The 16444-nt window shown below is 39.2% G+C and overlaps 1 protein-coding gene across 1 annotated transcript; it reads right to left on the minus strand.

The window, feature by feature from the left end:
* Positions 1 to 12698: 12698 nt before the first annotated feature.
* On the minus strand, positions 12699 to 16373 carry LOC145998556 (carbohydrate sulfotransferase 3-like). The gene is made up of 2 exons (XM_083134985.1): positions 16350 to 16373; positions 12699 to 13530 (listed from the first exon to the last, which is right to left on the minus strand). Exon 2 carries the CDS (start codon positions 13524 to 13526, stop codon positions 13176 to 13178), a length of 351 nt encoding a protein of 116 aa, XP_082991111.1. The 5' UTR covers positions 13527 to 13530; positions 16350 to 16373; the 3' UTR covers positions 12699 to 13175.
* Positions 16374 to 16444: the final 71 nt, after the last annotated feature.

Raw genomic sequence — 16444 nt, forward strand, 5'->3', positions numbered from 1 at the left:
CTAACTTTTCTTTTAATTCTCTACTATTTTCATCTATCTTTTCTTCGAGCTTTCTTTCTAATCTTCTGCTATTTTCTTCCATCTGTGTTTTTAATTCTCTATTATTCTCTTTTGCTTCTCTGCTATTCTCTTCCATCTGTGTTTTTAATTCTCTATAATTCTCTTTTGCTTCTCTGCTATTCTCTTCCATCTGTGTTTTTAATTCTCCTTCTAATCTTCTGCTATTTTCTTCCATCTGCATCGATAACTTCTGGAACATTTCTATCATGTTCACATCTTCCTTCCTTTAGTTCTTCCTTCATTCTCTTTTCTTTTTTATTTATCCTTTCTTCCTTGCAATTTTTGCATACGTAATCTCCTCTTTCACTTATTCCTATGTACTTTTCTCTTCTTATCTTCTCACATAGCCAATGTTTAATTTCTTTGCATGAGCTGCATAGGATAGTTTCTTCCTTATTTCCCTCTTTTCCACAGCAGTTTAATATTTCCTTTCTGTCTTCCATTTCCTCCATTATAGTTTCTCTGTCCTCGTCCTCGACTTTATTTGCTTTCTCCATCTTGGCTTTCTCTCTCTTTGCTTTCTCAGTCACAATTCTGCTAGCCGCAACGTTGGTCGCCACTAATGCTACGCCCCTTGTGGGTACGTACTTGAATGTTATTTATACCACGGATACAGATATCTTAATCTCAGGGGGATAGGTTCTTTATTCGAGAATTCCAAATGAAAAAGCGTTTTATAGCCAAGAGAATATAGTTAAATGCGGATCTATATTCTGAGAACTATACAAAATACAGAGAATATATATATATATATATATATATATATATATATGATCGAAAAGGCTTCTTCTCTTTTGGTTATCAAAAAGGCTTCTTCTTCTTTGATTATCGAAAAGGCTTCTTCTTCTTTGACTATCAACAAGGCTTCTTCTTCTTTGATTATCGTAAGGCTTCTTCTTCTTTTATTATCAAAAATGTTTCTTCTTCTTTTAATATGGAAAAGGCTTCTTCTTCTTTGACTATCAAAAAGGCTTCTTCTTCTTTTAATATGGAAAGGGCTTCTTCTTCTTTTATTATCAAAAAGGCTTCTTCTTCTTCTTTGATAATCGAGAAGACTTCTTCTTCTTTTAATATGGAAAAGGCTTCTTCTTCTTTTAATTTATTATCTTTCTTTTTTAAAGCGTAATCTTATTTATGCGCTCGCTTTCCCCGCTTCTTTGGTAAACAATACAAGCTATACTTGTAGAAAGAGTAGGGTCGACTAAACTGACAATTGCGCCACCTCCTATTTAACGACCAAAGGGAAATAACCAGGATCGCTAATAACAAGCGCTACCAATGGCCCAGTGCGACTAATAAAGAGCGCAACCAAAAAGTGCTTCGGGGCGTCTAATTTGGCACAGCGCCACCGGGGACAAACAAGCAAAACACTGACGATGTTCTCCTCGTCAGAGAAATCAAAAGAGATAGATTTCCAAATTCGTTCGCTTACTTAACTTTCCTAAACGTTTCATATGCGCCCATATTCTTAATTATTTAAATTTACTATATACAACATTCTATTTATTTCTTTTATAGTATTTGAACTCTTCTTTTATATATTTCTCAATTTACTATAATATATATAACCCCTCTTCTCAGCTCTAAGTTTTTTATAATTTCCTTTTCTCCTCTTTATATAGCGTGTTGCCATCTCTCGTCGATTCCGAGAAACCATTCCTCCTTGCAACTTTCATTGTGTCATCTAAACTGGCACGTGACAGTATATGGATGTATGTGTTGCTTTGCTTGTCTCGTCATTTATTTAATCGGTTCATCATTCATTCATCCCATTGTTCGGAAAGTTATTTTTTAAAAGGTAACTAATTACAGTTAGAGTTACTCATCTTAAAAAGTAACTCAGTTACAGTTACTGGTGCTTCAAAAGTAACTGTAAGTTACTTTACAGTTACATTCTACCGGAAATTTCCTTGCAAACATTTACATATAACTGGTGATCATTAATTGGAATAAAATAAACATATGAAGACGTAAATGTGTTTTATTTATGCTTCTGGTTGGTACATAATATGAGTCTTCATACATTTATGTTATTCAGTGAAGGGAAGGGAGGAGACAAATTACCAATAATTTATCGTGGAAGGGGGGGGGGGGGGGTCAGTTCCAAATATGAAAACTACTTTTCCAATTCCCCATAACAGTAAATAACACATATTTTAAATCGAAAAAATATCCTACATTTTAACTACACGCACGCACGGCTGGTAATGCAAAAACTGATCAGCTGCCACTGATGGATTAACCTCGTACATGAATCACCTGGAGTGTTGCTAACTAAATGAAACACAACGAAACAGGCCTTTTGAAATTCGAAACGAAAGATGAGACACGAGACGTGACAAGACGGCTGGTACAGTCTAGATATCTCGAAAAAAATACAAACAAAATATTTAAACAATTGCAAATACTAATTTACTTGGAATAAAGTAGTTTTCTTGGAAACCCAGACCAGCGTTTATTACGTCTAACGAAGGGTATCATACAAAGAGTAGGGAATGAATATCTAGTATTTTTTTTAATACTCTTTCGAAACCCATTTTCAATTTATTCAAGGTTATGTTGTATACTCTAGATACAAATGCAATTCATAAAACACTGATTCAGATTCCTGTTTATTGTGAAATACATTGTTAGAGAATGGGCAGTTTAAGAACATATTGTAAACTGTTCGAAGAATATTACGGGCTATGCTTCTAATAAAATGTATTATTTGTTTATCCTTTTCAAAGTTCATGTGTTTTTAACTCCCTAGAAACATTTTATAAAGCTTTTATTATAGTGTTGTAAGCCCGTTTTACCTGGGCTCTGAGGTCACAGGGAAGTTTCATTTAAACATTTAGGTAGAGCTTAATAATGTTTGATGGCTGAACCTGCTCCGTAGGAGGGTAGAGATATGGAAAGTTGGTGTAAAAGGTTATTCACGCTTGTTCATACCTGGTAGATGTGTGTGTTGTCTTGTCCTAATGCTTCTCGCAGACCGAATCGTGACAGTTCCAAGGTTCTATCCAGCGATCCTCAGTTCACCAAGCCAAGCGATCCCTTGCGCCTTGTAGCATGCTAGGCAGCGGTAACTCCGTGTTCCATCGTCGTAGTTAGCAGTGTAACGTGTTGTAAAGTAATCGGACTAGTTATCCATGTAGCGTCGATGAGTGTCAGAATCAAAAGAGAGCTAGCTCCGGGTAGGAGCTTGCTTTTATCATTATAGGCGTCGAAAGGTTGTTAAACCTTTCGAACGCGGTAGATCCTGTTTAGATCCACGCGTTTGCCTTTCCAGTTCCTGGTTTTTACGGAAGTTACAAGTTAGCGCATTCTTGGGATCACTCGCTGGTCGGACAAGTTCAGGAAATAAACAAGTGTGAATATTAACATGACGAGGTTTTCTCGGTCTAATGGTCTCCATATCTCTACATTCCCCTTGTTGAAATAATCGAACCACTCTGTGATGGTCGACTACTTCGTCCGGAGTAGATTATATTTAAAAAATTAGGATTTATTAACAAATCAAACGTGTAGAAGACCAATACAGTAAACCAATCACGAGAAGAATCACATCACCGTAAAAAAAATTGTAATCACCAGAAGAGTCATATCATATCGTGGCACCAAACACCGTTGAGAAAAAAATATAAAAACACGTAGAGAAAAAAATGAAAACTGTAGGTTATAGCCTCTTATAAACTCAAAAAGTACGAGCACAAATAACTAAGTTCTGAGGCATGGATAAAATAATTACATAAGTGTGACACTGAACTAGTTTTGGTTGAGTGATGACAGCACAATAAAAAAAAACACATGTCAGCACAGTGTGAGGAAACGCCGGGAACCGCAAGCGGTTGTATTTACTGTTTGCTGAGTTCAAAGTACACTCGGCGGAACATACACGATGCTGGGCGGGGCCTTGAGGTATGTTACCTATGGCAACTCTGTAAACTGCATGCCGCCATAGGCTGGACGTTCTGTGCAGCTGACGATAGAAAAAAACACAAAAGAAAGAGACGTATCTCTAATCCAATATGGGTAGTACCCATGGGCACAAACTTTGGCACTGTAAATGACATATGTTTGTATTAATTGCGTGTGCCTTACGGTACTTGAAATAGCTGAGCACCGGAACACTTGTAGCCGATGTAAGATAACAATAAGTATCATGTGTCGTCGGGAAACAAGAGCAGGATGCACGGAGTGGGCGGGGCCTGTCGATGAAGATCGCCGTGACGTCAGCGAAGTTGAGTCTGAAAGTCAAATTTGCGATGGCGCTTTTGGGTCAAGAGACGTCCTGGGTAAAGCGCTCCACATCTGGGTCGCGGCGTGGAAGATGGAAAAATCAGCCATGGCGTCCAGACGGGAACGGGTCCTTGTTGGTGCTGGAACTCCACAAGGTCGTTGTTGGTCTCTGCGATGAGCCTAGGTCTGTCGCTCGATGGTACAAGCCGGTGGTCGTCATGGGTCCGGGGACATCCGTGGAGATGAGAATGAAACAAGCGTAAAGGGAAAAATTAGGAAAAAGCAAAAGGTAGTGGAGCAGAGTTACAATAAATGATGACGGGTTATAAAATCGATTGAAAAAGGACTTTCAGTTAAAACTGGTGAATTATTTTGGGGGGGAGGGGAGGTAATATCTGATTTGAATGACGGCGAAGGGGCGTTCTTACTTATATGATGTAGAGTTTTGAAGGGGGCCTGTTTATGATTAACAGGTTTACCTGAAGAAAAGTTCGCCGGGGCAACGGGGGGGAGAGTAGGTGGAATAATTCCATGTTGTAAGGAAAGTTCGCCGGGGGGCAACGGGGGGGGGGAGTTGGAATAGTCGGCTTAGCCGGGAATGAAATGAGAAAAGAAAGGAGAATTCAGCGATAATAGAACGAACTAAGTGATTACGAGACATTTCCTTCTGTAATATGTGTAAATGTCGTTTATAAAAGCAATTGCAAGAATTTTACGTGTCTTGTGGACAAAGGTTTAAGCGCCTTCGATTCGCTGCTAATAAAAAAAAAATTGAAAAAGAAGTGAAAAAGAGTAAGTAATAGATTTGTGTAATAGTTCATTGAAAAATAGAGTAGGTTGTAATTTCATGGGATATGAGCTATACCATGTTGTATGCTATCAATATTTGAATTATAAAATTAAAGAGAGAGTGGGAACATTTGCCTATTTTTATTATATGCTTTATTAACATATTTAGTGCATTGCAGCTTTCAAAGAAGCAGTTCGCGGTACACCTAAGCGTAAATAAAAAAAAATTGCTATGGCCAAAAAGCCAATTGTTCAAGCAAGTTCTACGCAGTTCATTTGTTCTTTAAATCATTGATCTTGTTCTATCTTAGTTCATTCGTTCTTTATTTCTTTGTACTTTTTTCTTCATTTGAGCGTATATGTACCAGCAAATGGGGAAAAAAAAATATTTGCTAGTTCGGATCATAAACACACTAAGTACTTATTAGTCAAATCAGCTAAGTGATATGTTCTGACTATTACCATGCGTTTAATCGCAAATTATAAAATAACATTAAAATATCTGTAAAAAAAAATATAAATTATTAGGCAAGAGATGTATTATAAATGTTCCGACGATTGAGATAGCATTCTGTAATCCTGATCTTGTTAAAAATAAAAATAACCATGTTGTATTAAAAATAAAAATGAGTTCGTTCTAACGCAGAAATGCAGTGCGTGCACGAGAAGTGGAAGGAGGGGGGGGGGGAGGTGGATGAGCGTGAGAAAATGCTGGATCATGCTAGCATGTGCAATGTACGCAACGAGGAGCGAGGAGGCTAAAGCGAGTGACAACGGAGTGGCGTGTTAATGAATGTTAGTGGGGTTATCATGGCACTAGTCGTAGCGGGCTTTAAGTCTAGAAATAGTAATAGTGTCAGTCTTTTGTTTATTCCTGCCGGCGATGTAAGTTACTTCGTAGGAATTCTCATTAACTTTACGAAGAATAGTTCCTTTGTACTTATAAGAGGACGCAAAGGCTTTTGACACGCCTGGAGTTGGAGTGGCATCTAGAATCCATACATGTTGTCCTGGTGAGTATTGTATTTTCCTAGAAGTGCTGTCTATGTACCTTTTCTGCTGTTCGTAACGCTTATTCAAGTTGTCGTGTGCTGTCTTACGTATGGAGGTCAGGAGTTCAAGTCTCTGTGCGTTCGTCTGGGAAACATTGTCGGGGTTCGAAGGAAGGACTGCGTCAGCTAAGATCCTTGGGTTGTAGCCAAATAAAGTAAAATACGGGCTCTGGAGGGATCCAGAATGGATTGTAACATTGTGGCTGAACGCTGCGCTAGCTAAATAGTCACACCATGAAGCTTTCTTTTCTAACACAAAGACTCTCATAACCTTCTTCAAGTAACTAAATGAACTCTCAACTAATCCATTCGTGAAATGGGCACAAGTATCTACATATTTTAGTTGTACACCTGTAATATTAGCTAACTCTCGTAAGAGTAAACTTGAATTGGGCGTTGAACGATCTAAATAGATCGTCTCTGGGATGCCATGGACTAAAAAGACTTTCTCAACTAGGGCTGTTGCTATGTTTTGTGCATCGTGATTAGCCAAAGGAGCTGTAATTACATACCTTGTACAACTATCAACTACCGATAGGAAATATTTGTATTTGTGCGTTTTTGAAGAGACTAAAGGACCACATACGTCAATATGAATTCGTTGGAAAGGAATTTGGGCTGGTTGGAACGTTTGCAGCGTATGCGGTTTAGAACCTTGTGGTTTCTTTGAAATCTGACAAGGGATGCAATGTCTAACCTTATCGTACACAAATTTCTTCATATTGGGGAGAAAGTAGCGCATAAGCATTAAATTATATGCCTTTTGTGCACCTTGATGACTTCCATTCATTTTGTGTGCATGAATAAGATCGAAAATTTGATTTCTTAATGCATGAGGAATACAAAGTCTATCCCTATTACCAGTTTTGATTTTATTAGTCCTGTATAAGACTCCATTTTTGAGTACATAAGAATACGAAAGCTTTTCTAGTTTAGGGTCACTAGCTTTATCTTTGTTTTCTAATACATCAATAATGTCTCTGAAATAGGGGTCTTTACGTTGTTCTGAACTAATATCAAAATCTACTGCTTGTGCATGAAATACTTGATGAAAGAATAAGTCATCATCATCATCATCTTCTTTCTTGTCATGATTAGTCTTTTCTATAGGGTTGTCTTTGGGAATTACAGGTGACTGAGTGTTTACTGTATCATTGGGAAGGACTTCTGGATGCTGGGCCATAAGGGAAGCAGATGGGGTAAAAAGTACAGGCTTAGGGGTGTTAGGTGTCGTAGTGATGATGTTCAAATTGATATAAGTTTCTGTTCGTGGACTTAACTGAACTGTGTTTGAAAGGGTAGCTTTTCCCTCATACACATTTACATTCTCAATTTGAGTAAATATGTCATGCGACAGCTGGTGAGTCTTGTACTTTGATCTTAAAATACTATAATTAGGAGTACGTCCTAAATGACAAAGAGTTATTGTATTGTCTTTTAGCGACATTTCGCACCTTTGCGTTCGTAAAAAGTCATTTCCTAAAAGGGGAGGGACGTTAATTGAATCTACTATTCTAAATGGGTGCGAATATTTACGCTTTCCAATTATGATAGGAAGAACTACAATTTCAGACACACTCAGTTTCGATCCGGACACACCTTGGATTGTGGATTGTACCTTGTATGTTTTTCTTTCAGTAGGGAGAAGGTGGGAAGGATAAATTGAGATTTGGGAACCCACGCCAATAAGTAAATCTACCTGTTTTCCTTGTATGCTACTATTAATAAAGTATAGGCCATTTCTCTCAATTATAGGAACTTTATCTAATCTGGTATTATCTTCGATTTCGTTCCTGCAAGTCGAAGACGATTTTAGTTTAAAACACTGTCTCGTTGTGGCTTGTAAAAGCAGTTGTCGCTCTCGTGATTATAACGACCACAGAACTTACAGGCTGAGGTATTTGCATCGTCGCGATTAGCCTGATCTCGACGTTGAAACCTCTTGTTACCATTAGCTCTGAATTGGCCTCGTGAGTTCGATCTATAATTACCTCTGTGATTAGCTCTAGAATTATTATTATTTCTGTAGGAAGAGGACTTATTATTCCCCTTGTTGAAACCTCTGTTATGTGCGTTTTGATTAGCCGTTTTCGCAAATTCCAGCACATTTGAGCAAAGATTGAAGAAAGAACTCGCGTTCATCTCTTCGTTCGAAAAGAGAGACATGCTCGACATTTGTGACGAGAGTTTGTTTATTTCATCACCAGAGGCGGCATTTGGAGCGTGTTCTACTCTGGGTACGGCTGGTGTCGCCGCGCAGCGGGCACTATCAGAACTCGGTATATGATACATTCCTTGATACACTGTGTGGGAACTATTTACGAGAGCCGGATTGGACTGTAGACTTTGGACTTGATGTGTCAATGGTGGGAGAGAAGGAGATGGACACTGGTTGTATGGTACAAAGTGCTGAGCTGGGTTGTGTGCACTACTGGGGAGGGGGGAATAGACCTGTGCATGCGAACAGCTGTGAAGTGGTGTCGGGATGAATGTCTGGGGCAAGCTCGCCTGAGCGATGGCCTGATCAATTTCCAATTTCTCTTCCAACATACGGGAATTAATTAATGACTGCTGGCGTTCGAAATTCTGTAGGTGGGCAATTAATTCTTCTGTTCTGGCAAAATGCTTGTTGGTTAAACAGCCAATGTATTTGGCTCGCAGTCCCGTGATGATGTAAGAGAGAGTTTGTTCTTCAGTGGCGTTCGGGAAGTATTGCTGGACTAATGCCTTTTTAGCAATAACGTAGGTGTGGATCGGTTCACTAACCATCTGTTTCTTTTGGAGAATTATCTGTACAGGATCTGCTGACAAGTATGATCCCTTAAATAGCGTATTTAGCTCGTCTTTGATATGGGTGTATGTCAAGTCTACAAAATTGGGTCGTTTCTGTATGTCATGAAAATAAGTTAAAGCGGTGTCCGTCAAAAATAAAGGTAACATCTCTTTACGCTTAGCTTCCGACCATCCTGCGGCGTGTGCTACATTTTGGAACTTGAGGAAAAATGAGTCAATGTGCTTAGGGTCATTTCCGCTAAATGGTGCCGGGTATAATGCAGTGGGGATTGAGGTGGCCATGTTAGTCGTGGGAATTTCTACAGTTAAGTGATCAGAGTTATTAGTACCTTTAGAGGGAGTAGGAACTTCACCTGGGGTACTTGCTAAGGGCTGGGGTTGGTTTTTGTTGGGTGTTTGTAGTACAAGGACAAATTGAGGGTAATTTCTATTAGCAGACCTTAACCGTGTTAGTGGAGGGGAGGGAATTGGGGTTAAAGGTCGTGAATTTATTGGATTTGCCGTGATTGCAGTTGCTAACTCTATGATTTGGTCGAGGGAGGAATCTAGGTGTTCGTGCAACGCTATCTGTGACGTATTCATAAACGAAGGTTCGTCGTGCTGACCAAAGAACAAATGAAAGGATGGGTATACAGTTATTTATGTCATTAATATATCGCTGGTCAAAGAAGTATAAGCAAGTGTTCTCATTCCTGTGTGAATGATGCTTAAATACATGTTATGCAGAAGAACTAGATTTTTGTTGAAAAAAAGGGGGGGGGACTCGGCATAAAAGAAAAAGAGGGGTTGTTTTCCATAGGGTAATACACAAAATTGTCACTGGGTCTGACGCATCTTAAGCGTTTTGTGGGAGTATGAGTTGGAATTACTAAAAATTTACTTTAAAATGCTCCCAAAGTGGGAGGGAGGGGGGAGAGAATAATTTAATGTAAAGCAATTCGTACAGGAGGGTACTTAATTGCAAAAAGGGCCTGAAGCAACTCCACCATGTTGTAAGCCCGTTTTACCTGGGCTCTGAGGTCACAGAGAAGTTTCATTTAAACATTTAGGTAGAGCTTAATAATGTTTGATGGCTGAACCTGCTCCGTAGGAGGGTAGAGATATGGAAAGTTGGTGTAAAAGGTTATTCACGCTTGTTCATACCTGGTAGATGTGTGTGTTGTCTTGTCCTAATGCTTCTCGCAGACCGAATCGTGACAGTTCCAAGGTTCTATCCAGCGATCCTCAGTTCACCAAGCCAAGCGATCCCTTGCGCCTTGTAGCATGCTAGGCAGCGGTAACTCCGTGTTCCATCGTCGTAGTTAGCAGTGTAACGTGTTGTAAAGTAATCGGACTAGTTATCCATGTAGCGTCGATGAGTGTCAGAATCAAAAGAGAGCTAGCTCCGGGTAGGAGCTTGCTTTTATCATTATAGGCGTCGAAAGGTTGTTAAACCTTTCGAACGCGGTAGATCCTGTTTAGATCCACGCATTTGCCTTTCCAGTTCCTGGTTTTTACGGAAGTTACAAGTTAGCGCATTCTTGGGATCACTCGCTGGTCGGACAAGTTCAGGAAATAAACAAGTGTGAATATTAACATGACGAGGTTTTCTCGGTCTAATGGTCTCCATATCTCTACAATAGATAGAGATATTTTCACCAATAGTAAGAGCAGGAGATACTTCTCTTTGCATAATGAGCTAAGAATTGCAGTTTTGGATATTTTTTTTTGTTCACAATACGCATTTAGAACAATCGATTTTGTTGCTCCCTGGCGGCAAACTTAGAATTTAAGGAAAGCAATCCATTTTCACAATGCACAGAAGTTCTTTAAGAATTTATAGCAGTAATGAGAAAGATCACTCACTTATTGAACTTTCAGACCGAAGTGACACGCAACACATCTATTGGAAAGCAATGTTCAGAAATAAGTCTTTCGAACTGAAGAGACACGACAAGCTGCATGTGACGCTTGTCACTTGCATGATGCTCGGACTGAATACCGTGTTGCCTCGGTTTGTTCTTCGCATGCAGATGGACCGAAATGTTGTTTGTCGTTTCAGTGTCATACTTCCGCGTCACTAGTTGCTTGTCTCTTCGGTATGAATGTTCCGTTAAGGGAGATCTTAGATCGAAGCGACAAGCGACACAGTGCCCTTCAGTCTATAACTAAGCATTCACCGCGCATAGGCGAACAACATTACTTTAAAGAGTTCGCGCGGATTTTGGTTTACGACCAGTAACTGTTTACCACTGTAGAAAATCAGCAACAAAGCACTTGTATTTTCTATCTCTATCACAGATCAATAAAAGGACTCGTTGCTCTGAAGCGATCAACCGAGTGGACCTGTTTGATAACCCCCAGGCGACTTCCTGAAGCAGATTGCATTCTCAGTGTGAGGAATGCTGAAATCTGGAAATTTTTGCAAAGACAAGACACCTTGACCTGGGAAGGATTAAATGCGCTGCTCTTTGAACAAGAGGGGGCCAAGCAGATAGTTGGCGTCTATGCTTACCTTCAGCCTTGAAATCTTGCCTTAGGTGATCCAAAGAAAATCTCTAGAGTACCAAAATTAGCTCTTCCTCGTTACAAACATCCAAGTTGTTGTAAAGTAACTGTAAAGTAACTGTTGAAACGTTACTTCTATTGAAAAAAGTAACTCTGTTACAGTTACAGTTACATGATTTTAAAAGTAACTAATTACAGTTAATATTCTTCAAAAAAAAGTAACCGTTACTTGTAACTAGTTACTTCCAAACACTGATTCATCCTCATCGCCATGATTAACCAAATAGGTAGAAAATCGACTAAAATCTAATAGAAAAAAGAAAGATCATGATGATGCTTTGAGTGCAATAAGAATGTCAGAAAAGGGGAATATCAGACAATGGAAAACAACAGAGAAGTGTATTGGACGTATTCCTCGATGGACACACTCGTTAGAAATGCAGAACGTGGTTTCTCTTTCCGCATCTCCAAGGATTGTAATTCAATGGAATATAGAGTTCTTCTCTTCATTTTATTCCTCACTAACTTGGAAGAACATAATTTGCGTTGAAAGTACATTAATAAATATTACTTTGTAAAGATAATACAATAGTACTAAATTCGTTGAGTGCTTTGAAAGATTTTTGTGTAATTTTCACGGAAATATAACAAACATAATATAAAAATAAAGACTTTATTTACACATTACTATACATTTTCATAAAAGTCTGACGTTTTCTGATCTTCGATCACAGTTAAAGTAGAGTAATCACCCGTAAATTGCAATATGCGTACCAAGAAATCACGTGTTGAAAAGGGGTAAAGGTAGAACATAACGTTCTCTTTTTCTCTCTGCCATAATGCGATAATGTGATCAGTACCACTTCGGTTTGAACCAAAGATATCATGCTTACTGAATAGAGGCTGTCTAAACACTAGAGTCGTTTTATGCAGGGACATAGGACATTATCCACTCCAGAAATTAAAACTTGATATCCCGGTTTTAATTGTTATAATTTATTTAGAATGTTCAAAAGGAGTAAATATGACTTTACAGGTTGTCTCTTAGGTTTTTTGTTGAATTATGTAAACCGCAGTTAAGCTAGATGTAAGGAGAATCAATAGCTACTTACAAAATTACACAAAATAATGGCCACCTTTAACATACGGTGTACCCTGCGTGGCAGAGTAGAGGATGGCCCTTAGGGCAAAGGGGTAATTGCCCCCAGGCTCCACCTTCTACTGAGTTTGTGGGACCCTTTGAAGTAAAACGTAATAGGCGTAGATAATGTGGGAAATTCATTTCAGCTTTTATATCAATATGAAATGGCTTGGGCCCCCTTGATAATATTTAGTGTGAATTTACATTTTAAATATCCCGTATAAAACTAATATTAGCTGTAAATCGTCATGAATTACCAAGTTTGATCTTTATTGTGTAGTAATAAGACATCGACTGGTTGAGCAACTGAATCTTTCTGCTGGATTCATAACTGTAGACAATTGACACACTACACTGCGTTTACGACAAACTGCGTAGCTATAATGGTATGAGATTATGGACATTTTCCTATCGATTACTATCTGCGGAGCAAGTAATTTAATTCTAAATTTCGGTTGGGACCCACATGACAAGTTACCCGGGCCCCTCCGGCTGAAACACTACGCCATTGCTTATTATCGCAGACGTCGTCGTAAGATGTTACTGGGAACCAAAGTTCTGTTTCCTTTCGTAAATCGATTTTTATATAAGCGACACTATCTGTGGAATTTCTGCGATTTAATAATATTTCAGGAGCACATTGTGGGGTCCATACACCTCGCCCCTGATGTCAAGCTGTAGTCTCCTAGCGGGTAGAACTCTCGTAAGTGATCAGAGTCGTTCGCCATTTTGTATCCCCAGAGGCCCATCACACTTCTGCAACTCCTCTGGATACTGTCAGCCTGTTCGAAAGACATATTTTCTCTCCACTTGAAAACCGTTCGCTGCGTGTTCCTGCTGGTGTCGTAGGAACCTCCTCCGTCCTCCTTTGTGTGCGTGTTCAGAAAGTCAAGAGTGCTGTTCGCAAACTCCAGTCGAAGGAAGGAGAACAGCTGTTTCACCTCACCATAGACATCCAGGCAGAGATCTTCGTATCGCATAACCCTGGGAAATGGAAAATGGTTAGGAAGAACGATTAATTCACTTCAGGAGACATTTCAAATATTGACAGAGGGGAGGGCAACGCTATACAGTCAACAAGTGCATCCTTCACAGCAAATTTGATTTGATTTGATAATTAATGTTATTTTTCTTGTATTAGCACCAAAGTTATTTGTATATCCTTCGCCTGACATAGAGAAATGATCCCTTTAACGACAATAATAGCCAAATTGAATCACCTAAATGTTTTGTTCAGTCTCCTCCTTATCAAGATCAAGGTAAAACACAACTAAAAACTAAAATTACTGCGCATTTGTTAGAAGTTACGTCTCTAACTCAGACATAAATTTAAGGGATTTATTATACAGGGTGTCCACAAAGTCCTGCTACCGTTACAATGAAACTTAACTCCTAAACTATATGAGATAAAGACATGCAGTTTTTTTTGCAACGTGTTCTACAGTTCCCAGAGTTTTATTTACAATTACAACACTTGCACATGCGCCCCGTTAGTTGCCCTCAGGACGTCGAGACGATATTCGATCTCCATCCATACACGCTGCAGCATCAACCTGTTCGAGAACTTCTGCAATCCGTGTACGAAGTGTGACAAGATCTGGAACAGGGGTTTCGTAGACACGATCCTTGACGTACCCCCGGAGGAAAAAAATCAAGGGGGTGATATCAGGGGAGCGCGGTGGCCAGGAGATTGGTCCATCGCGCCAATCCGTCTTCCAGGGGTATGTCTATCCAAAAGGTCCCTCATATCTAGAGACCAATGAGGAGGCGCTCCATCTTGCTGGAAGATTATGTTTGGCTGCAGTTCCAACACCTGAGGGAGTAGGTATTCATGAATAATGTCGTAGAAATTAATTAGCCCCTGTAACCGTGTCCTCAGCAAAGATAAATGGACCGATTATCATGCATAAGAGCACACCAAATGTTCAGTTTTGGGCTAGCTCGAACATGTTCACGAATGACGTGAGGATTTTCAGAACCCCGTATCCGAACGTTATGGCGGTTAACATGTCCAGACACATGGAAAGTGGCTACATCAGATAACATCACCCTTTGCTGTCGTCATTGTCGCTCACAACATAATCTGCAAAAAAACAATAAATAATAATAATAATAATAATAATAATAATAATAATAAAATACCACTACTTATTAAAACTTTGAGAGCTGTAGAACACGTTGCAATAAACGGCATGTCTTTATCTCATATATTTTAGGAGCTATGTTTCATTGTAATGGTAGCAGGACTTTGTGGACACCCTGTATATATAATGTATATATAATTGCATAATAGTTAGAATGTATAGACTTCTAGATTATTTATATTATATTTTATGTTTTCAAGACATGCTTAAATTTCGGTCAAGAAGTCATTTTTTAAATAATTTATGTCATACTAATAATGTTGCTGGCTTGATTAAATACCCCTAGAAATGATTTAAACTCTTCATGTAATTTGGTATTGTATATGAGAGAAGTTCGTGATTGTATCAGTCAGAAGGGGGATAGGAATCATTAATAATCCTAGGGAAGTTTTTATTCAGTTTTGTGATAAACTTATAACGCACAACCAGGCAGGTAAACATACAAGCCGACAGAGGAATGTACTGGCTGTGGACCCAAGTGCAATTCCCTCGTTAGCCTTCAAGAATTGTAGATCCTAAAGTGTATTGCGTGGGAAGGAAATTGACATTTGAGTATTTTACGAAAATGGCACTCCTCACACACACACTCTCAATACCAAAAAGGCAATTATACGAATTTTTGCCTAATTATGTGCATGTGAATCGTCCACCTTCATCAGCGTCCGCAGGATTTTTTCCAGGGAGGGGCAAGAAAGGGTATTTTTCCATGGAGGGCAAACAAGGCAGATTTTCATCCATAATAGTGTTGTCCCCTCAAAAAACATTACTTCAATTTGAATTTATCATATTCATGCAATAATTAACACATATTCCTGTGGCTGAAATGAAATTATATCGGGTGGTCCAAAAGTCCCAGAACGGTCGCATATCGTGAGAAATACACATCGAATCGGAAAACGAAAAAATACGTGTTTAATAAGTGAAAGAAAGCTATTCAATGATATCACACTTGATTCCCCACCCTCGATCCCTGGGGGTAGGTCGGGGGGAAACTCTGAAATTTTAAATGGAAACTCCATTTTGTATTGTAGAATCGGAGAGAGAACTTCATTCCGAGTCCAACGAGCTATCAACCATCCTCCTAGCTCAATTAGGAACGGAGATATGGCGATTTTAAATTTTCATAAAATCCCCAAAAAATTTCAAAGGGACTGGAGTACATGGAAGGGGTGGTCTATTGAAAGGTCTTGACGTGCAGATTCCGAATCTGCAATCCCTTTCACTCTAACTCAATTAGGGGCAGAGCGTACCTTTGAATATTTTTTTGGGATTTTATGGAATTTTCACTTTTTTTAAAATTAAATTAAATTTAATTTAAAATCGCCATATCTCCGTTCCTAATTGAACTAGGTGGATGGTTGATAGCTAGTTGGACTCAGGATGAAGTCCTCTTTCCGATTCTATAATAGAAAACGGGGTTTCCATTTAAAATTTCACAGTTGCCCCGCCCCACCTCCCGGGGGAGGGGGTGGGGAATCAAGTGTGATATCATTGAATAGCTTTCTTTCACTTATTAAACACGCATTTTTTCGTTTTCCGATTCGATGTGTATTTCTCACGATATGTGACCGTTCCAGGACTTTTGGACCACCCATGTGAACTATATAATTTTTGGTTTACTTTCATTTTCCAAGGGGGCGTGGCCCCTCTTTGCCCCACCTTCAGAACGTCCATGTCCACCCTCTCTTCCTTTGAGGATCATAGAGCACGTTCGGCTGGGATGTCTACAGTTCTAGGCGTGTTATCCTTTATGG

Source organism: Lepisma saccharinum, chromosome 14, assembly GCF_977018435.1.
Source record: "Lepisma saccharinum chromosome 14, izLepSacc3.1, whole genome shotgun sequence".
In the NCBI taxonomy this organism is placed as follows: domain Eukaryota; kingdom Metazoa; phylum Arthropoda; class Insecta; order Zygentoma; family Lepismatidae; genus Lepisma; species Lepisma saccharinum.